Raw genomic sequence first — 22,786 nt, 5'->3', positions numbered from 1 at the left:
ACTCAAGTGTCACTTCCTTCCTTGGTGTCACTAAACAGTCTGTCTTTGTTCCTGCTCATCTGCTTTCCTAGATTTTTTGTCCACATCTTGTTTCTCTTTAAGAAAACACTCTTGATATTCTCTTTCAGTCTCTTCAAATCCTCCTCAACCTCTATGAAGCTGTCTCTGCTACACTCTCCCACCATGATCTCTCCCCAGTTCTGACCTTCCACTGGACTCATCTTTACCTAATTGTCATCACTTAGTTGTTCTTTAATGGTTGTGTGTGACTCTTCAAAAACATTATAAACTTAAGGACAAGGCCACTATTTGTATACTTTTGGGGGGTTCAGGGTAATAATGCACAAATAATAGCAGTCTTAACTTTTTTATTTATTAGCTGATTGACCAATTAATTAATGGATTAGCTCGATCTCAAGCGTGTATATAAATGAAACAACAGCTTGAAGGTGTGTGTGTATGATGTGTGAGTGTATGTGGTGGATGTATATTAAGTCAAAAAAAGAGAGGCATTCATATCCAACTAACATTGTTAAAAGGGTAGCATTGTAATAAAAACTGAAGAACTGTTTCATTTATCAGAAGGTAAACAGTCCTTCTTACTGGATATGATGTTATCAACTGGAAAACCTGCCTGAGTAATTACAGTTCCAGATCATCATACTTGATCTTTCTTCAGTGCCTATGAAAGAGCTTGTTAGTGACTGTGAAAACAGAATCCATTCAACAAATTACTAAACATAAAAACATATGTTTATGAGTAATTTTCTATCAGTAGATTTGCTGAATATTGCTTTTTAAAAGCATAAGTTTAAAATATGCAGGAGGGAAGGTAACTTTAAGTTACCTTAAGTTGGAAAAGTAACTTTGATAAAAGTAGACCTGTTTTCACGTCTTATGATTTATCTTGTTGTTGGTGAAACCCCAGAAAATACTGAAATCACAATTAATACTCTGTATTTTAAAATTCATATATATTAATTATATACATTCATATATTTTGTATATATATATTCAAAAACAAGTATCAGATTTTCTAGGATGTAAACAGTGTTCTTAACAGTCCCATTAAAATAAGCTATGTTGTTTTTAACCAAATTTGAATTTTGCTCTTTTGACCAGAATAAGTTGACCATGTATCCTATTATGCTTTGGTGATAGGAAATAAAAGCTAAAGTCTAGAGTTGTTTTGTTTGTCTTTTTCTTTTGCTATGGCATGAAATACTAATAACAAGTGAATCTAATATAGGGAGTTATTGAAAAATCATGTCTTTTTACCCCCTAACCTTAATATTAACTTTTAACAAGCCGTATGTATGCTTCTAAATGGGTTTCAGCAGTATGCTAGCAAACTGAAGAGATGACAAAGGGAAGAAAAGATTTTTAAAGTCTCATTGTCCATTTCAGATATCTCAGAATTTCCAGGGTTTTTTTTTTTTTTCAGGTATCCGAAAGAGCTGAACAATAGCTGAAGCAGCAGTAAATAGAAGGGAAAAGAGTACAGTTAAAGCTACAATATTATAAGGAGATTGTAAGCCCCAGAGCCAAATATGTTTGCCACCACTACTCTGGACATAATATTGTCAGCATGAAGTCACAGAACACAGATCTTTGATTCACTTTGAGATGAAAGTCGCAAAAACAGAACTAAGCCTCACTCTTCAACGGGGCAAAAATAACTCAATATTTTGCCAAAATTCTCCTTGTTTCAATAAAGGATAATAAGGTCATGCCTAATAAAATAGAAACTGTTGAAATTCAGGAATTTTCAGTTTGATGTACTTGTTTTAGAGAAAGGAATTGTCCCTGAACTATAAGAGAAAGACCTCAAGTATCCCTCCCATGGACATGGTCTTAAGTACCAAACACAGAAAGCACCGCCAAATTGGAATCTTAGATTTGAGATGACCCAATTCATCTTCTTCCTCAGAGTATCTTTGTTACCTTGTTTGCTCCTTAAAGAGCTGAACTCTTATTAATTGAATGGCTTCTTGCCTTCAGACAGTTCTGTGGAGACTCAGGAAGGATGTGAAGTTCAGCTACCTAAACCCAAAGTTAGTACATCAGTCATTTTACGGTGACGACTTCCAGGGTGACTTTCAACACAGGCAAGAGAAAGGAGTGCTTGGAGTCTCTCAAACATTTTTGTCCTTGTGCATATCCCTGCTTTTTACAAAATTACAGGATATCCATTTTGATGCATAATCTAGAGGATTGTTACAGTCGTAGGTTGATTGCTAGTTTGTGCAATTATGAGTTTATGCTGTATGGTCTCAAAAGGAGAAATTTCTCCTCTTACCTAACATTCATAGATTCTAAGATATTAAATCAGTTTTGCTTTTAATAGAACTCCTGATGTTTTGGGGACATGGGGGGCTTATAAAAGATTTTGAATTTATTAAATCTAACATTATATGTAATGAACCATAGTAATAAAAGCCACCTTCAAAATAAATCTACGTATTTCATTCTGACCCTTCCTTCTGAATACAAGTGTCAGCAGTTTTGGTTGCGTAAGTTACTTGTCCTGAAATGTTGACAACTCCATGAAGCCAAGGAGATCAAGAAGCAAAGAGCTCCCAACCTCCAGCAGCAGCAACATTCACAGCCGCCTGTGCTAAACTGTCTCTGATTATGACCCGGAGAAGATTACGGGATCCCCATTCATCCCAAGAGACAAACCACCTTCACAAATTGTTTAAAGCCAAACCATTTCAAAGAAAGTATCAGGAGAACACAAAAGACTACAATCATGAATGAGGATCCAGTAATCAGCCTGTGTAAACCCCTCTAAGAATCTTAATATCTGATTCAGCATATAAAACAAATGGAGACACTAAAATGAGTGAATTAGAAGTCACCAGTGGATCATCAAAAAAGCAAGAGAGTTCCAGAAGAACATCTACTTCTGCTTTATCGACTATGCCAAAACCTTTGACTGTGTGGATCACAATAAATGGTGTTAAATTCTTCAAGAGATGGGAATACCAGACCACCTGACCTGCCTCTTGAGAAACCTGTATGCAGGTCAGGAAGCAACAGTTAGAACTGGACATGGAACAATAGACTGGTTCCAAATAGGAAAAGGAGTACATCAAGGCTGTATATCGTCACCCTGCTTATTTAACTTAGATGCAGAGTATATCATGAGAAACGCTGGGCTGAGGAAGCACAAGCTGGAATCAAGATTGCCGGGAGAAATATCAATAACCTTAGATATGCAGTTGCTATGCTATGCTATGCTAAGTCACTTCAGTCGTGTCCAACTCTGTGCAACCCCATAGATGGCAGCCCACCAGGCTCCCCCATCCCTGGGATTCTCCAGGCAAGAATACTGGAGTGGGTTGCCATTTCCTTGTCCAGTGCATGAAAGTGAAAAGTGAAAGTGAAGTCGCTCTGTTGTGCCTGACTCTTAGCGACCCCATGGACTGCAGCCTACCAGGCTCCTCCATCCATGGGATTTTCCAGGCAAGAGTACTGGAGTGGGGTGCTATTGCCTTCTCTGATATGCAGATGACACCACCCTTATGGCAGAAAGTAAGGAAGAACTAAAGAGCCTCTTGATGAAAATGAAAGAGGAGAGTCAAAAAGTTGGCTTAAAGCTCAACATTCAGAAAACTAAGAACATGACATCTGGTCCCATCACTTCCTGACCAATAAATGGAGAAACAGTGGAAACAGTGTCAGACTTTACACTTTTGGGCTCCAAAATCACTCCAGATGATGATTGTAGGCATGAAATTAAAAGACGCTTACTCCTTGGAAGGAAAGGTATGACAACATAGACAGCATATTAAAAAGCAGAGACATTTCTTTGTCAACAAAGGTCTGACTAGTCAAGGCTATGGTTTTTCCATTAGTCATGTATGGATGTGAGAGTTGGACTATAAAGAAGGCTGAGCGCTGAAGAATTAATGCTTTTGAACTGTGGTGTTGGAGAAGACTCTTGAGAGTCCCTTGGACAGCAAGGAGATCCAACCAGTCCATTCTATAATTAATTTTATTTTATTTTTAAACTTTACATAATTGTATTAGTTTTGCCAAATATCAAAATGAATCCACCACAGGTATACATGTGTTCCCCATCCTGAACCCTCCTCCCTCCTCCCTCCCCATACCATCCCTCTGGGTCATCCCAGTGCACCAGCCCCAAGCATCCAGTATCGTGCATTGAACCTGGACTGGCATCTCGTTTCATACATGATATTTTACATGTTTCAATGCCATTCTCCCAAATCTTCCCACCCTCTCCCTCTCCCACAGAGTCCATAAGACTGTTCTATACATCAGTGTCTCTTTTGCTGTCTCGCATACAGGGTTATCATTACCATCTTTCTAAATTCCATATATATGCGTTAGTATACTGTATTGGTGTTTTCCCTTCTGGCTTACTTCACTCTGTATAATAGGCTCCAGTTTCATCCACCTCATTAGAACTGATTCAAATGTATTCTTTTTAATGGCTGAGTAATACTCCATTGTGTATATGTACCATAGCTTTCTTATCCATTCATCTGCTGATGGACATCTAGGTTGCTTCCATGTCCTGGCTATTATAAACAGTGCTGCGATGAACATTGGGGTACACGTGTCTCTTTCCCTTCTGGTTTCCTCAGTGTGTATGCCCAGCAGTGGGATTGCTGGATCATAAGGCAGTTCTATTTCCAGTTTTTTAAAGAATCTCCACACTGTTCTCCACAGTGGCTGTACCAGTCTGCATTCCCACCAACAGTGTAAGAGGGTTCCCTTTTCTCCACACCCTCTCCAGCATTTATTATTTGTAGACTTTTGGATCGCAGCCATTCTGACTCAACCAGTCCATTCTAAAGGAGATCAGTCCTGGGTGTTCATTGGAAGGACTGATGCTGAAGCTGAAACTCCAATACTTTGGCCACCTGATGCGAAGAGATAACTCATTTGAAAAGACTGTGATGCTAGGAAAGATTGAGGGTGCGAGGAAAAGGGGACAACAGAGGATAAGATGGTTGGATGGCATCACCAACTCTTTGGACACGGGTTTGGGTAGACTCTGGGAGTTGGTGATGGACAAGGAGGCCTGGCATGCTGTGGTTCATGCGGTCACAGAGTCAGACACAACTGAGCGACTGAACTGAACTGAACTGAAGTAATTTATATTCTTCTAAAGTATTAGATGGTATGGTTGGTTGAATGGTAGGTATATGTGATATGCTGAAATTTATTTACACAGTTGTAGTATTTAAAAGAGCATATTTCCATGGGCTTCCCCAATGGTAAGGAAAGTGAAAGTCTTAGTTTCAGTCATGTCTGACCTTGTGAACCTATGGACTGTAGCCCACCAGGCTCTTCCGTCCATGAAATTTTCAAGGCAAGAATACAGAGTGGGTTGCCATTCCTTTCTGCAGGGGATCTTCCTGACCCAGGAATTGAACCCAGGTCTCATGCATGGCAGGCAGATTCTTTACCATCTGTGCAACCAAGAAGTCCATGAGTCGTAAAGACTCTGCCTGCAATGCAGGAGATATGGGAGACTTGTGTTCAATCCTTGGGGCAGGAAAATACCCTGGAGGAGGGCATGGGAACACACTCCAGTATTCTTGCCTGGAGAATCCCATGGACAGAGGAGCCTTTAGGGCTATAACAGTTCATGGGGTCACAAAGAGTCTCACCATACTTAAGTGACATATTTACATAGGAATAGGGTGAACTGTCTGTGGAAGCAGAATAGGGAGGCTGAAGAAAGATTCAGGCATATATGGAAACCTGATTTACGATAGAAGTAGCATTGCAGATGACATGTTTTTCGGCTCAAGCAATTTCTATAAGATATTGTAGCATACAGAGGTCTGTGTGATAGGTGTTCACTACAGCATTTTGCTAGTATAAAAGCGAAAGATTAGGAACAATCCAAATGTCTGTCGATAGTATAATTTTTAAATAAGTAATAAAATAATTCATTATATTAAATTATAAATAGAAAATAGAAAATTATACAGTGGTTTAGACAAAACAGGGAAAAACCAGTGCTTTTGTACACTACATCTGGGACTAATAGGTGGCTCAGACGGTAAAGAATCCGCCTGCACTGCGGGAGACCTGGGTTCAATCCCTGGGTTAGGAACATTCCCTGGAGAAGGGAATGGCTACCAACTCCAGTATTCTGGTCCCAAAGAGTCAGACACAACTGAGGAACTTTCACTGTCACTTGCTCTGGAAAGCAATTTGGTAATAACTATCACAATTTAAAATATGCAGATCCTATCAAACAACTTGATTAAAAATGGGTGGAAGAACTGAATAAACTTTTTTTTCAAAGGAAATGCAGACAGCAGACAAACACAGGAAAAGATGATCAACATCACTAATCATCTGGGAAATGCAAATCAAAACCATGATGAGATACCACCTCACACCTGCCAGAATGACTATCATTGAAAAGAATAGAAATTACAAATATTGGTGAGGATGTGGAGAAAACTGAACTCTCATATGCTGTTGGTGGGAATGTAAATTGGTGCAGCCACTGGTGAAAACAATATGGAGATTTCTCAAAAAACTAAAAATGGAACCACCATATCACCCAGCAATTCCACTCCTGGGTATATAGTTAAAAACAAAAATACTAATTTGAAAAGATACATGTACCCAAATGTTCATTCTAGCATTATTTATAGTAGCCAAAGTATAGAAGCAACCTCAATGTCCATCAACAGATGAATAGTAAAGACGATGTATATATAGACACACACAATGGAATATTGCTCAGCAATAAAAAAAGAATGAAATTTTGCCATCTGCGGCAGCATGGATGGACTTGGCATATTAAGTGAAGTAAGTCAGAAAGAGAAAGACAAATACTATATGGTATTTGTGAAATCTATTTCACTATATGTGAAATCTAAAAAGTACAATAAACTTGTGAATAAAACAAAAAAGATGCAGACTCACATATATAACACACTACTGGTTACCTCTGGGGAGAGGGAAGGGAAAAGAGGCAACATAGGGGTAGAAGAAAAAAACGGGGTTATTATGAGATTATATGAAATCATCCTTGTAAAACTTTTGAAAATTACAGAGCATTACAGAATTTAAAGAATCTTCCATTCAGTAAAAAATAAATAATTTTTTAAAAGGACAGGATATGAATGGATGAACAGAGGTGACTGGCTAGGTGTCTAATCAGAACACTGGCATTCCCTATGAAGAATCCTGCTGGCTACTCTGGATTGTGGAACAATGAAAACAGCAACTGCACTGACAGTAGGAAAAAAATGAATTATAAGTACTTTGGCATCTAAGAGAGAAGTGTGTGTCGGATCACCATTGGCTGTAATATTTTTGGTCAGTTACCTAGAAGTATCAGCAACATGTGAACTGTGAACTTCTAGATGTTCAAGCTGGTTTTAGAAAAGGCAGAAGAACCAGAGATCAAATTGCCAACATCCTCTGGATCATTGAAAAAGCAAGAGAGTTCCAGAAAAACATCTATTTCTGCTTTATTGACTATGCCAAATCCTTTGACTGTGCGGATCACAATAAACTGTGGAAAATTCTTCAAGAGATGGGAATACCAGACCACCTGACCTGCCTCTTGAGAAACCTGTATGCAGGTCAGGAAGCAACAGTTAGAACTGGACATGGAACAACAGACTGGTTCCAAATAGGAAAAGGAGTACGTCAAGGCTGTGTATTGTCACCCTGCTTATTTAACTTAGATGCAGAGTACATCATGAGAAACCACTGGGCTGGAAGAAGCACAAGCTGGAATCAAGATTGCCGGGAGAAATATCAATAACCTCAGATATGCAGATGACACCACCCTTATGGTAGAAAGTGAAGAGAAATTAAAGAGCCTCTTGATGAAAGTGAAAGAGGAGAGTGAAAAAGTTGGCTTAAATCTCAACATTCCAAAAACTAAGATCATGGCATCCAGTCCCATCACTTCATTGGAAATAGATGAGGAAACAGTGGAAACAGTGGCTGACTTTATTTGTCTGGGCTCCAAAATCACTGCAGATGGTGACTGCAGCCATGAAATTAAAAGATGCTTGCTCCTTGGAAGGAAAGTTATGACCAACCTAGACAGCATATTCAAAAGCAGAGACGTTACTTTGTCAACAAAGGTCCGTCTAGTCAAGGCTACGGTTTTTCCAGTAGTCATGTATGGATGTGAGAGTTGGACTGTAAAGAAAGCTGAGCACTGAAGAATTGATGCTTTTGAACTGTGGTGTTGGAGAAGACTCTTGAGAGTCCCTTGGACGGCAAGGAGATCCAACAAGTCCATCCTAAAGGAGATCAGTCCTGGGTATTCATGGAGGTACTGATGTTGAAGCTGAAACTCCAATACTTTGGCCACCTCGTGTGGAGAGCTGACTCATTTGAAAAGACCCTGACGCTGGGAAAGAATGAGGGCAGGAGGAGAAGGGGACGACAGAGGATGAGATGGCTGGATGGCATCACTGACTCAATGGACATGGGTTTGGGTGGACTCTGGGAGTTGGTGATGGACAGGGAGGCCTGCGTACTGCGGTTCATGAGGTCGCAAAGAGTCGGACACGACTGAGCGACTGAACTGAACTGATCAGAAGTATTACACTTTTCTCTATTAATGAGATTTTTTTGTTAATTGTGTTTATTTTTCACACATTTACTGACTCCCTTGTATATTGTATCTCTTGTTTTTTTTGTCTTGCTCCTCTCATAGCCTGTTCTTCACACAGTGCCCATGTGAACATACTAACATGTTCAACCACAATTATATGATATTATATCGTATATCATCACATTATTTTGCATCTAAAAATAAACTATCCAAATCTTACAATGTAGAAAATCCATATATTAGAATCCCTTTATAAACCTTTGAACATCTGAAGGGAATGCACCCAGGTTGAAATTTCTTTTTTGCTGCAAAATAAGGCAAAATTGAAATAAACTTACATGTCTATCAGTGGGAGAGTTGCTAAATAAATCATGGAATACAGTCAAGCAATTTCTTTAAAAAAAAGATTGGAAAAATTTCCAGTAATGGCAGTGGAACAAAGTGATTATGTAAACCCTCCTATGGTTAACATTTACAGCCTCTGGACCAAATATTTTTTAAAACCCATCTTCAAGTGCTTGGAAACATCCAAAGTAGGTAGAAACCACTAGGAATATACTAGACCTGGGTGTTGGTATACCCTTCTCTGCTATTTGAATTTAGACCAAGTGCAAAATAATTTTTTAAAACTTCCAATACAATATTGTAAAGTTAAAAAAAAAAAACTTCAAATAGTTAACTTTCAGTATGCTTTATGTGTATTAAAATGAAACTTTAAAAATTTCAAATGTCTACTACATAGCTTTTTAGATTATTAGGCATGTTTTTACTTTTAGAATTAAAAGTATACCTATCATTTCCTAGTAGATTGTTTTGCTCTATTTGGGTTAAGTATTTAATGATTCATTCAATCTCAGAAAATATTTATGGGTTGTCTAACATGTGACCAAACCTTCTTCTAATGCTGAGGTACAATAGTCATCAAGACAGAGAAGCTCTCTGCTCACTTGGGGTTTACCTTGTAAAGAACTGTCTTACTTAATAGAAACTTGTAAGCATAAAGTATATATTTATCTAAAGTTATCATTTGAGAGAAGAACGAAAAAAAAAAATGAGGAAAAGGATAAGCAAGAATCCTGTTTCTGTATATACATTAAAATCCCTAATATTAGAGGGAGTCTTAGTAGTTTTCAATCTTTTTACATGAGGATTTTGATAAATATACTGTATTCTTTTTGATTAATTTTTAGGATATATCAACATTTTAATCTTCCATTTTTTTCAGTCATTTTAAAAATTAGTGGATTATAGATGTGTAATATACTAGAGAATTTTTGTTTGGATTTGTCCTTTATGTTGAGAGAGCTCGTGGAGGAATATGTCAACTTTTACATAAATATGACAGGTGTGTATTGTGAAATGGAATTTATTTGGCTTTCTTTTGCGTTCATCCATTCTTCTATAACCTGTAGGTAATATGTTGGTTATTTTTATACCATGAACAATTTTTTAAGGCAGGAGAATTAGAAACTTTTTCTGATGTAGTTAATAATCCTTAACATCATGAAAGTTTTTATATGATTTTTATTACTAAACCTCTATGATTTTGTTCATTGCATTTATTATTAATACACTAAAATTATCCTAATAAAAAAATCTCTGACTCAGCAGATAGACCAAGTCAAATTTAAGTTTCAACAGTATCAAATATTCCTTAAAATACCCCTTTCCCAGGAACGTTCTCTTAATTTTAGGATATTGTGTATGTCCTCACTTATTTCTTGTCCCAGGTGAACTTAGGCCTGGTGTAATTATGCTGTTTTTCCCTACTATGTTTTTCTGTTGTTTTTTGCATCTGTTATGTTTTATGATATTTGTGGATGTCTTGTCTGTATATTCATTAAGAAATGATATTTTAAATACTATTTTATATTTTCTGAAATCACTCTGATCAAGTTTACGGTATTTTCCAGTAGCTGAATATCAACATCAATTATAAAATTGTAACAATTGTCATTTCATCTTAGATGATAGACTAAAAATAGTGACTGCACTATATCTGAGTTTAAAGCACTGTTTGATTTTCTGAATCAGCATCTGAAAAGTTTTGTCTAGTGGGCTTCAGTGGCATACTATTCTTTATCCCTCAACTAAGTATATTCTTTTTTCTTTCTCTCTCTTTCTTTAAAAAAATATCAACAGCTTGACCAAGTCATCCGCCAAAGAAGCCTGTCCAGTTTGGAACTGTTCCTTTCCTGTGCTCAGAAACAGTTAAGTGCTTTAATAGCTACAGAACCAGTTGACATTGAATAAAGAAAACGTGACAAGCTAACCCACACTGGCAATGGATAAATCATTAGACCTCTAAAATACATGCTCTGAATTATAAAGATGTTTTTGTTTTCTTTCCAAACCTTGGAAAATCGGTTTCCACTTCAAGGATAAACTAAAACAATATTTAGAAGAACAAGAGATCTAATTTATTTTCTTTTATTTTCTCCTTTATGTTTAATGTTATTTTATTAGTAGCAATAGTAGCAGCAGCATACAGTATGATGTGCCCTCAAAACCATTGAAAATTACCAAATTTAATTAAATAAACTTTACAGCTTCTGGCGGCCGGTCACACTGTATTTGGCAAAAATAGTAAATATCTTTACTTAGCATTTCACAGTGACTCCAGATGAGATTCTAGAATGTCATCATACATTTATTTGATTTTGAGGATATAAATAGCATGGTTTTCAATGTCACCTTTTTATCTGTGTAACTTCGCTATAAAGCATGGATATGCCAGAGAATCATTCTGATATTACCAACCTCTTCTATAGTGGGATCCACATATTGTCATTGGTAGCAATTAAAAACACTGAAGATTATTAAATTAATTCAACTTTGATCTTATGTACCACCTAAAAGAATATATATGTATAATATGCTTATCTCCTATTTCTGTTCTTCACAGTCACTATGAATCAATAAAATCTTTTTTCTTAAAAATCACACCATGAACTTAATCTCTAGAAAGAGAATATAACTCAGGGAATGTATATTCCCTCTTATATATAAATATAATGGAATCAGGTTCAAATATGAGATGTGAAATCGTTTCCCAGTACTTCAGGATGTACTTAATTCATGAGCAGTGTGCTTCAGTGCAAAATCATGAGGTTTTTGTTTTCTCTTTTGACATCAAAACTAAAATATCATTGAAAATGTTTGCAAACATTTTTGTTTTGTTTCCTGAAATGCTTCTACTTTCATTGGCTTTGTACTTTTCTGGGATTTCTTGGTGTAATAAAGAGAGCTTCAAATATTATTTGGTTATTGTTGTTTTTAATACTTTAAAGTTTTTTCTTTAATTTTTTTTCTAAGTCTAACTTCTACATCTATGGATGATGATGTTTTTACCTTATACCTACACACCAAGAATCTTTAACAAGGGCTTATTTTACCAAGGGCTTCCCTGGTGGCTCAATAATATTTACCAAGGGCTTCTCTTGGCTCAGATGGTAAAGAATCCACCTACAATGTGGGAGACCTGGGTTTGATCCCTGGGTTGGGAAGATCCCCCGGAGGAGGGCATGGCAACCCAACCCAGTATTCTTGCCTGGAGAATCCCAATAGACAGAGGAGCCTGGAGGACTGCAGTACATGGGGATGCCAACGGTCGGACAGTACTGAGTGACTTTTACTTCACTTCAAGAATCTTTAAATTGTTCATGACTATTTAGTTGTTTTATCTTACAAATTTAAATAAGAAACTAAGGCAAACAGGCCACTGATTTGAAATGAAGCACAGTTAAAAAGGGGAGAAAGGGCTTTTAATCTAAAAACAAGTCAATAAAACAATGTTATGGTCATGTTTAAAATCAGTTTACTCTGTCATCAAATTTAAAAGGATAGGATATTTTATGAGTTACTCAGATACGAGTTCAATGAAAATGAAGCATAGAAGGTCGTTGAAACTAAGATCCAGAGATAGAGGGTGTAGCAAGAGAATATAATCATCTCCACCTCTCTTTCTATCCCAACCAGCACAGAATGATTTTTTTGTTCTTCCATTTGGAGTTCTAGTTTTGCTCTTGATGTAGACTAATTATTGTCTGAAGTAATTTGGAACAAATTGATACTGATCAGTCTCTGAATATTTTCAGAACACGCACCATGCACAATAATAAATTCTTAGATTGCTGCAATATTTTTATCCCATGAAGTTGTCCTTAAAGATAACTGAGAATAATCATCTGGACATAGTTCTATTTAATACATTTATCCTTCCAAACTGAATTAGCTAATAATCTGTTTCAGTGATATTCAATTACAGGTTTCCACATTTAGAACTGTATTCTCTTTTTGTTCTGGTTATCAGAAGGACATAAACCATGTCAGGTAGCATTCACTAAGAGAATTAGACTTAAACATTTAAATCTAATGCTTACAGTTTAATTTCTCACAATTTAAGCATTGTGCTGTTGTTAGGGGAAGCACACTGACTGAAACCGCCCACCCTGGCCAGGCACCAGAGTAACCATTTGCATGAGTTGTTTTGACAGGAGGTCCTGGTAAGGAACATGGAACTAATAAACCATCAACCAGAAGAGCTTGGGAAAGGTCAAAAGGAGACACCACATGTCAGACCACCTCCCAGAATCCTTCTCCCTGGCATCCATGTAGACTGAACAAGGCATGCACCACCAGGGAGGACTCTGAGTCAGAATGACTGGCTGAAGACAACCCAGAAACTAATCCCATCACCACAAAGCACAAGACTGCTATGTGGCGGAGCAGTTCTCCTATGTTCCCTTACCCTACTGCTCTCCGCCCGGGCCCCCAGTAAAATTGGGGATTTTATTCCCAACGAAATCTCTTGCTTTTATATATGTCAGCACATATATCTCCCCAGAAAATTCATTTCTGAGTGTTAGACAAGAGCCCAGTTTCAGGCCCTTGAAGGGGGTCCCCCTCCCTGCAACACTGTGACCAAAGATAAGAGATTCTCCCTGATACGTGAGCTGAAAGTCTCAAAGTAGTCAAATGTTTTGTATCTAAAACTCTCCCCTCCTATTATATAATTTCCTAACCACTTTTTGTAGTATTTCCTACCTTTATGTCTAGGTGAATAAAGCACCATCTTGAAAGACTATGGGTAAGAGAGTAATTAGATTTTTTGAGTGACATAGCACTGTCAAATTGTGACTCCATTTTTAGTAACATGCTTGAGGGTTCATTATTAGAAGAGTTATTTCCTCAAAAAACAAATGAGTATCTGCTTTGAACCAAGTATTTTCACATTATTATCTCAATACCCCTGTGAAGTTGAAATAACCCTGTGTAGGAGATGATATATCCATGTTGATTAGTGTAGAAGATTAGGTATTTAATTGCCCATGAGGACCAGGTAGAGTTGGGGGGGATTCAACCCCAGATCTTTCAACAGGTAGTTTTATTCTTTCTAGTATAAAATTGCAGATGCCTAACATCTCTTAGAACTGGACATGGAACAACAGACTGGTTCAAAATAGGAAAAGGAGTACGTCAAGGCTGTATATTGTCACCCTGCTTATTTAACTTAGATGCAGAGTACATCATGAGAAACGCTGGGCTGGAAGAAGCACAAGCTGGAATCAAGATTGCAGGGAGAAATATCAAGAACCTCAGATATGCAGATGACCCCACCCTTATGGCAGAAAGTGAAGAGGAATTAAAGAGCCTTCTGATGAAAGTGAAAGAGGAGAGTGAAAAAGTTGGCTTAAAGCTCAACATTCAGAAAACAAAGATCATGGCACCTGGTCCCATCTGCTGCTGCTAAGTCACTCCAGTCGTGTCCGACTCTGTGCGACCCCACAGACGGCAGCCCACCAGGCTCCACCATCCCTGGGATTCTCCAGGCAAGAACACTGGAGTGGGTTGCCATTTCCTTCTCCAGTGAATGAAAGTGAAAGTGAAGTCACTCAGTCGTGTCCGACTCTTAGCGACCCCATGGACTGCAGCCTACCAGGCTCCTCTGTCCATGGGATTTTCCAGGCAAGAGTGCTGGAGTGGGGTGCCATCGCCTTCTCCACTGGTCCCATCACTTCATGGGAAATAGATGGGGAAACAGTGGAAACAGTGGCTGACTTTATTTTGGGGGGCTCCAAGATCACTGCAGATGGTGATTGAAGGCATGAAATTAAAAGACGCTTACTCCTTGGAAGGAAAGTTAGGACCAACCTAGACAGCATATTCAAAAGCAGAGACATTACTTTGTCAACAAAGGTCTGTCTAGTCAAAACTATGGTTTTTGCAGTAGTCATGTATGGATGTGAGAGTTGGACTGTGAAGAAAGCTGGGCGCTGAAGAATTGATGCTTTTGAACTGTTGTGTTGGAGAAGACTCTTGAGAGTCCCTTGGACGGCAAGGAGATCCAACCAGTCCATCCTAAAGGAGATCAGTCCTGGGTGTTCATTGGAAGGACTGATGCTAAAGCTGAAACTCCAGTACTTTGGCCACCTGATGCGAAGAGTTGACTCATTGGAAAAGACTCTGCTGCTGGGAGGGATTGGGGGCAGGAGGAGAAGGGGACAACAGAGGATGAGATGACTGGATGGCATCACCGACTCGATGGACGTGAAGTTTGAGTGAACTCCGGGGGTTGGTGATGGACAGGGAGGCCTGGCGTGCTGTGATTCATGGAGTTGCAAAGAGTCGGACATGACTGAGCGACTGAACTGAACTGAACATCTCTCCATGAGAAATTATCTGGAAATATTTATCCAAATAGTCATCACATGACTTTAATCTTTAAAGAAGGAGACTAACCCCCTTTTATAAGCCTAGTTAGAATTCAAGCCCTGCCACATTCTAACTGTGGAACATTGGACAAGTTGCCTAGCCAAATGGAGTCTGTGTTTTCTCATTTGTGAGGTGAAAATAGTGAGTTTAATAGACTTAAAAAAAAAAAAAAAATTAAGCTTGTAAAATGCCCCATAGAGTAGACCTCATTGGTATGGCCTCCAGTTCACAATAAGCCCCCTTTCTCTGGGAACTGCCCACAAAACACAGGTGCAGTTGCCCACAAGCAACTGGCTAAACAATATTATTCTGCCCCTCTGACACTGACTGGCTGGTCCGTAGTCGAAGACCAAAACTGGGCCTCTTGTGAAAAGTCATGTACTGAGGTATTTCAACTATTTTACCCTAGGGGGCAAGACAGGAACTCTACTTCTGAGGGCAGAAGTCCCCTGATCACTGTCTTTCCTGAGTCTTGGATTCTTTGAGCTACCCAAATATTCTTCCAATATGCCAGCACCACTTACTTTTTTCCCTTAAGCTAGCCAGAGCCAGTTTTTATTACATGCAACCAATAAAGTATTAACCAAAGCAGTTCAGCACAGAGCCCAGCTCATAATCCCTGGATACCTGGCACTTATAAATTCTTCATTTCCTCCACCATACTAATTCTCATCCAAAATGGGAACATTCTTTGATTTATTTTAAGGAATGTTAAAAATATAACTGAACCAAAGCCCCTATTGTCTAATAAAGCCAAGTAAATCACAGATACCTAAAACTGTGAACAAACAGTGCCCTATTTAGAAGTTCTCTGTCTCTCAGAATCTGGAATAGAGGTTTAAACTCAGCCTCGCTAAATGCTGATTCATGTTGCAGTTCAGTGAAGCCTTACTCAGTAATTGCTTTGAAATCAAAACCAGAACAGTGTCCGTATGATTGATATCATTCTGCACTGAGTCAGGTATCTACAATTATAACTTTTTTCTGACAGTTATACTGACTGGAATCAGAAAATGCTTAATATGCTTTAAAGAACGACAAAAGAATTACTCATTCGCTAAATTAAAATGTCTTTGCATAATAAATTCTGAATAAGAAAAAAGATATGTAAATACCTGGAAGACATTTATAAAACTATAAGAGAAAAACTGGAGTTATTGAATCTAAGCACTTAGCCCCTAGTCTTCTGTTTACATACCAGTAAACAACTCTGCTAAGTCTCCAGACTACTCAGAGGAGCAAGAAGCCAAAATAATAGTTCTTAGGATGGGAACTGGATTTATATGATCGCACTGAAAATATAATTTTGTCAAAACTTTATCTCTAGAGATTAAATTGTAATTTCCTATGGAGTACATATAGAATGAAATCATATTTTGTGTTTGTTGTTGTTTAGTCGCTAAGTCATGTCCGACTCTGTGACCCCATGGCCCCGCTGTCCATGTAATTTTCCAGGCAAGAATACCAGAGGAGATTGCAGTTTCCCTTTCCAGGTGATCTTCCCAACCCAGAGTTGAACTCGCATCTCCTGCATTGGCAGGTGGATTCTTAGACTGCTGAGCCATCAGGGAAGCCCATGGAGTACGTACAGAATTTAATAATATTTTGTGTTAGTTATCACTTATAATTAATAATATATGTTCTTATTTGTTTTATACATATCTTTCTGAAGGAAGAGCCCACATCTATCTGGTTTATTATATCCTGAAGGAATTTCCTGGTACTTAGCCTGTGTGTGAACTTGGTATATAGTAGTGAGTTCATAAATAATTGATCAGTTATTCCACTAGTAATAAATTAAACGAGCTAATAGAGTCTGAGTGTTAATTTAAAGGAATAACTAAAATTGCTGTGGTACAATAAGAAATGAGGTCCTATGAGAAAGTTAAAGAACTGTCATAAAACAGTAACCTGCCTTTTGAACACTTTAAAATGAACCTGCATTTCCAAGTGCTACATGGGATAACTAAATCACAGCTACTAGAATGCTACTAAATTGATGTGCTACCCAAATTTACAAGATCCCCTAAGAGTATAAGTAGGGACTGTGCTATGCTTAGTCGCTTAGTCGTGACTGACTCTTTGTGACGTCATGGACTGTAGCCTGCCAGGCTCCTCTGTCCATGGGGATTCTCCAGGCAAGAATACTGAACTGGGTTTCCATGCCCTCCTCCAAGGAATCTTTTCAACCCAGGGATGGAACTCAGATATCCCGCATTGTAGGTGGATTGTTTATGGTCTAAGCCACAGGGAAGCCCAAGAATATTGAAGTGGGTAGCCTATCCCTTCTCCAGGGGGTCTTCCCAATCCAGGAATTGAAACAGGATCTCCTATATTGCAGGCTGATTCTTTACCAGCTGAGCTACCAGGGAAGCCATATGAAAAATTATTTGTCAAATAATTTCTTAGAGTACCAAGCTATACCTGTCCTCCCAGTATTGGGAGTGAGCTATAAATACTAGATTCACTGGTCCTGGTCTATCAGGTTTCAGCTACAATAGGAGGGAGGAAGAAAAGTTAGAGAAGGGATTGTATGCACAGGATTTTAGAGTCAAGAATAGGAGATACTGAGGACCCAGCAGGAGCTGGGGACAGGTGAAGAGAGAGTTTAGGGATCAGGTCAGAAGTAGGAATATTCAGAACAATGTGTGAATCCTGGTGTTAATGAATGCTGAAGGATATCTAATAGGCTTTTAGACTCCCACTCTGACTCAACTGTGGTGCAAACTAGTCTTTTATTTTTGAGAAATACACAGAGATCAAGGAACAAAATCATTCAAAAGATAGGAAAATGACTCAGTCCTGGCAAAGATTCAGTTCTCAAAAGTCTGGAAGCTGATTTAAAAAGAAATAACTGAAGCTACAGAATGAACAAATCACTGGCTTAACAAGTTCATATACTGAAGCAGATTATAGAAAATGTCTTGTGGCAAGATGTAATAAATTTTGAGTTTTTGCTGTTTTGTGTAGGTATTCTTTTCTAAAAATGTTAGATCCACCAAATACTGTGAAACATACTACCTTTATGAAATATACTTTTCTGTAATTCTCTGTATCTTTCTTTTTGTTTGCTTTCCATAACTTCTAAAAATGTAAAGATTTATAGATTTATTAAAAAATATATAACGGATGCAAGTAGTACAATTTTAGTAATTGTCTCAGTGAGCTGTTTTTCAGAATTAATTCTACATTATAATTTTACAGGCAAACTGTATGTTTTTTTGTTCATGGCTTTTTATGTAGCTAAGAATAATAACACACTTTATTTTTCTTATAATTTTTCTTTTTTCTCATAAAGCAAGTCATAGACTTTTACACTTTGTATCAAATCAAAACTGACATTGGCAGCAGTTTTATAAAATGACATAATAGGTAGAAATATCAAATCAGAATTTTTTAGAGAACTCCAGTCCTAGCTTCCAAGAAATCCAGATAACCAGCTATAGTTATTGATAAGAGACATGTTCTCTTTTATATGAATTAAATTCAGAGTGTCACAGAGATTCTACCTTGGTAACGCTGGCAGTTCCCCACATGAATTCTTGTGCTCAGAAATGTCTGTATTCCTTAGAAATTGAAAGGCACATTCTCTATTACACATGTTAAGTAATCTAAAGCCTGAAAATTCTATATAACCCATAATGCAGTGTTATATAGACCTTAATCTTAAATGTAATGGGGCTGATGCTCTCATTTCTTTATTCTCTCTCTGTTTCTCTTCTGATTCCACAGCTTTGCTACTTGCCATAGGCTAAAAGATCATTGACTTTTAAGTCCGATCTTATATCCATCTGCCTGATGAATGCGGTACCCAACATGCCAAACCAGTGCTCTTCATCACCACCTCACCCTGCCAACCGGAGATCTTTCTCTGTCTTCTGTAATATTTCCCATCTCAATAAGTGTACCATCCTTCCCCATTTCTCTCTTTTATCTCTTACTCCCTACTTCAAATTTAGTCCTGTCAGCTGTACTCCAAGACTTTTCCTGAATTCACCTACTTTTTTCCATTCATTCTCACAACTGCCTCGCAAACCAAAGCCTTTGTCATCTTAGTCGTGTCCCACTCTTGGCAACCCCATGGATTGCAGCACCCCAGGCTTCCCTGTCCTTCACACTGCTTTTGAAATAGTCTGCTCAGTGAGTCCTTATTTTCATTCTTGGTCTCAAATCATCAGTTCTCCACATTACAGTTAATGATTTCCTAAAGCCTAAATTTATGGAACCAGCTAATGTGTCTATGGGAAAATACATTCATAATTTTACTCTGGATGCTAGGAACATATACAAAAGTAGTAAATAGTTTCAAATCATCGGCAGTGGTTTCAATCACTGGGGCAGGGATACTAACATGATCAAGTGTAGGTGGTGAACGTATGATTGGGCTGAAGAAAAGGAGAAAGTGGTAAATGAATGGTTGAGACTTGTAAGTGTGCAATGAGTATGTATATACTTTTGGGATCCAACTCATTCTTTTTCACATCCTTTCCTTCTATATGGCTTCAGTTTGACCTGCTTCTCTACAATTATTAACTTTTCTATACCAAAATGTTTCTCCTTAAAGATTGACAATGGAATAGAACTCAACATTAAAATATCCGTGATCTCTTACAGTCTCCACCTGTCTGGCAGGGGAGGTGGTTGGGGGTGGTTCAAGCACATTGCATGCACTTTATCACTATTAACATCAGCTCCATCTCAGATCATCAGACATCAGATCCTGGAGGTTGGGGACCCCTGTCTTATATAATCCTTTTCAAGATTGGTTAGGGATTTTATCCACAGTGGTGGGAAAAGTGGAAGCAAAATATATTCCTTTCCCCCTACCCCCCAGTGGTGAATGTTTTCATCCAGTGCTGTGTGTACTACAAAGGAACATGCAGTTTCAGGCCATTCTGGGCATTTTCTATTTTAGCGCTGGCTTGCAGTATGAAGGACCAACATTTTCTCAACCTTCATTAGCTACCTTCTGGGGATAAGAGACAGAGGCTTCTCAGCCCTCATGAAAAGTTCACTGTCTCTTCTAGCCATGTGGCACCACCAATCCTGCCATTATGATGAACAAGTAACAAGGTCGGAAACTCAAGTAAGATGGGGGCCTGGGATTGTAAGAATGGAGGAAATAACAAAATTCAAGAAATTCCAAACAGGAGCACCCTGTCCTTTTCTAATTACCTGTTCTAATTATTACCTATTCAATTGACTAACAGAAATACTTGAGAAGTAGAATGTATCAGGTACCCTCTGGGCAATTAAGCTTGCTTCAACATGCTGAGATCACTGTCAGGTGGCCATACTTCTTTCCTTTATGAAATAGAGGACATGGGACCACATAAGACCCCAAGGTTGGAGCAACTCCATGAAATAGTCAAAACAAGGAGTGGGAATAAAAGCATGAGATGGTCTTCAATTTTACATTTTGTGCTCTAAGTATTTTTGCATATTTCTTTCTCTTGAAAAATAAGAAAGTAAGAGGAAGATAATATCTTAGTATGCTCAATGTGAAAGAAAAATAATCTGGGGCTTTTACCATTAATCATGTAGCAGTGCCTCTGGATAGAACTTTCTGAGATGAGGGGAACTTTCTATATATGCCTTATGTCATATAGTAAACCACTAGCTGTAGGTGAGTACTGAACACTTAAAATGTAGTTTGTGTGACTGAGGAAATTAATTTTTAAATTTAATTTAGTTTAAATTTATACAGCCACATGTGACTAGTAGACACCATATTGTGCATTGTGAATCTAGAGATTTTCTTGCCAGGGAAGAGGCAGTGATGAGATTTGTTACCCTTGATCTTCAACACAGTCAAACTTTTTTGCTTCCACCCATCTTAAGATTAGTGTGGGGACTGAGCAGGTCAAGAGTTCAAATGCATGTGAAATTCTTTAAGGAAAGATATCTCACCAACAGAAGGCTGAGAAGGCAGTGCTGTTGATGTGTTTAATTTTATCATGACTAAAGAGTAAAAGACCTACTAAGTCAGAATAACCCTCTGACTTACTATGACTCTCAGAGCTAAGAGCATTTCTAGTTTAGTGCCTGCGAAGAAGAGCCATTTATCTTTGGCCAAAGTAATCCAAAAAATCAGAAACTCACCTCCTAGATTTGAGGAAATACTTTAAATTCAGTCTTGGTTTGCTTTTGAGAGGGACTTGGAGGATCGATATAACTTTAATTTTTTAAATTAAGCAGAAATTGAAGAATGTCATTATTCAATCAATTTAGAATAATTCAATTTACTCATCGTTCATAATTGAATACTAAGGATTCAGACTTCCAAAAAGATTTTTAATTAATAAAAATAATGTCTAATTAGTTATGTCTTGCAAGAATATTTTATATACAGTTTTTCCCCAGTAATTGAATTTGTTGAGAAATAGCTTGTCATTTAAAAAATAAATGCACTGAGCTCCTACTATGCGTCATGCATTGTGCTTGGCAAATACAGCTAATTAATGGTCTTAACAGTGCTTTTTTAGGAGGGGAAAATAAGGCTGAGAATGGGTCAGTAACTCAGCAGTGATCATGGCTTGACAAGCACCACTTCATAAGGTGTAAAGCCAGATTCTAGCCCATGTCTACCTGATGACAAGTCCATGCTTATCAGAAGGCAAAACAGTTCCTTCTGCCAGTGACATGCACCTATTTTATTTAACCAAGCTACTCAGTCTGTTTAGGTTCACTTTTGTGATCTGTCTCCCACCAAAGGACGCTGATGATCTTGAAGAATTTACAAATTCCAGGCTTAGCTTCTTGGTAACCAGATTGCACTGACTGATGCGTGCATCATCACACCTGGCACTAAACCCTGTAGCTTACTGGAGTGCCAGGGTTTCTGCTAATGGGGCAAAGTTATGGGGAAATCATTTCCCTTCTAAGCCAAATTCCATTTAATTGCTTGTGTTTACCTGGTGGGAAAAGGTTTACATTCCACAGCTCAAGCAAATCAATACTGCAATTTAGCCTGGAGTTACATTAGCTAAATGACAAAAATATAAAGTCAAGAGATCAACTTCTACAGTATTGGCTAATGTAACAATAAAGAGTCTGCCAAAAGATTAATCTTCTCCCAAGCTCTAATCAATTCTTAAGGGAAACTGTCAGTCCAAATCAATAAGAACTTGCTGGTATGATGAGCATTATAACCTTACATTTTCAGAGAAGGAAATAGAAAAGGTTTGAATAAAGTAATTTAATTCTCTTCTAAATCTTAGTCATAGAGCACAAAACAGAGCCAAGAACCACTAGCTCCTTTTCTCAAATTTTACCTATTATTTGAAATTGATACAGCTCTCCAGTGATATTAACATCAGAAATTACATCACATGTTAAGTAATTTGGGAATAGACGAGAGAGAATTGTTTCCATTGCAAACCTTTAATGAGAAGGTTTGTATTCTTCCCTTTCATAAATTAGCACAGGTTGTGCAGGATGGAGCCTGGATGTGTGGGTTCAATTCTCAGGTCCATCATTTACCAACTT

General features: G+C 37.9%; 1 protein-coding gene across 13 annotated transcripts in view; it reads left to right on the top strand.

The window, feature by feature from the left end:
- The window catches only part of CCDC91 (coiled-coil domain containing 91), a 394,283-nt gene extending 382,440 nt beyond the window's left edge, over nt 1-11,843 (top strand). For 9 of the 13 annotated variants that reach the window (XM_059886497.1, XM_059886503.1, XM_059886499.1 and 6 more), the window contains one exon: nt 10,727-10,856. Coding sequence is in view for 4 of the 13 variants with exons in the window: in XM_024991854.2 (XP_024847622.1) it covers nt 10,727-10,837 (111 nt within the window). In the remaining 9 variants the exon portion in view is untranslated. Of the gene's footprint in view, nt 1-1,444; nt 1,762-10,726 lie in introns of those variants that run through there. The other 4 variants (XM_024991854.2, XM_024991857.2, NM_001193032.1 and 1 more) reach the window with 3 other exon arrangements.
- Nucleotides 11,844-22,786: the final 10,943 nt, after the last annotated feature.

This window comes from Bos taurus, chromosome 5 (assembly GCF_002263795.3).
Source record: "Bos taurus isolate L1 Dominette 01449 registration number 42190680 breed Hereford chromosome 5, ARS-UCD2.0, whole genome shotgun sequence".
NCBI classification, from domain to species: domain Eukaryota; kingdom Metazoa; phylum Chordata; class Mammalia; order Artiodactyla; family Bovidae; genus Bos; species Bos taurus.
Note: the sequence above shows the minus strand (reverse complement) of the source record. Positions and strands in the feature narration are given on the sequence as shown.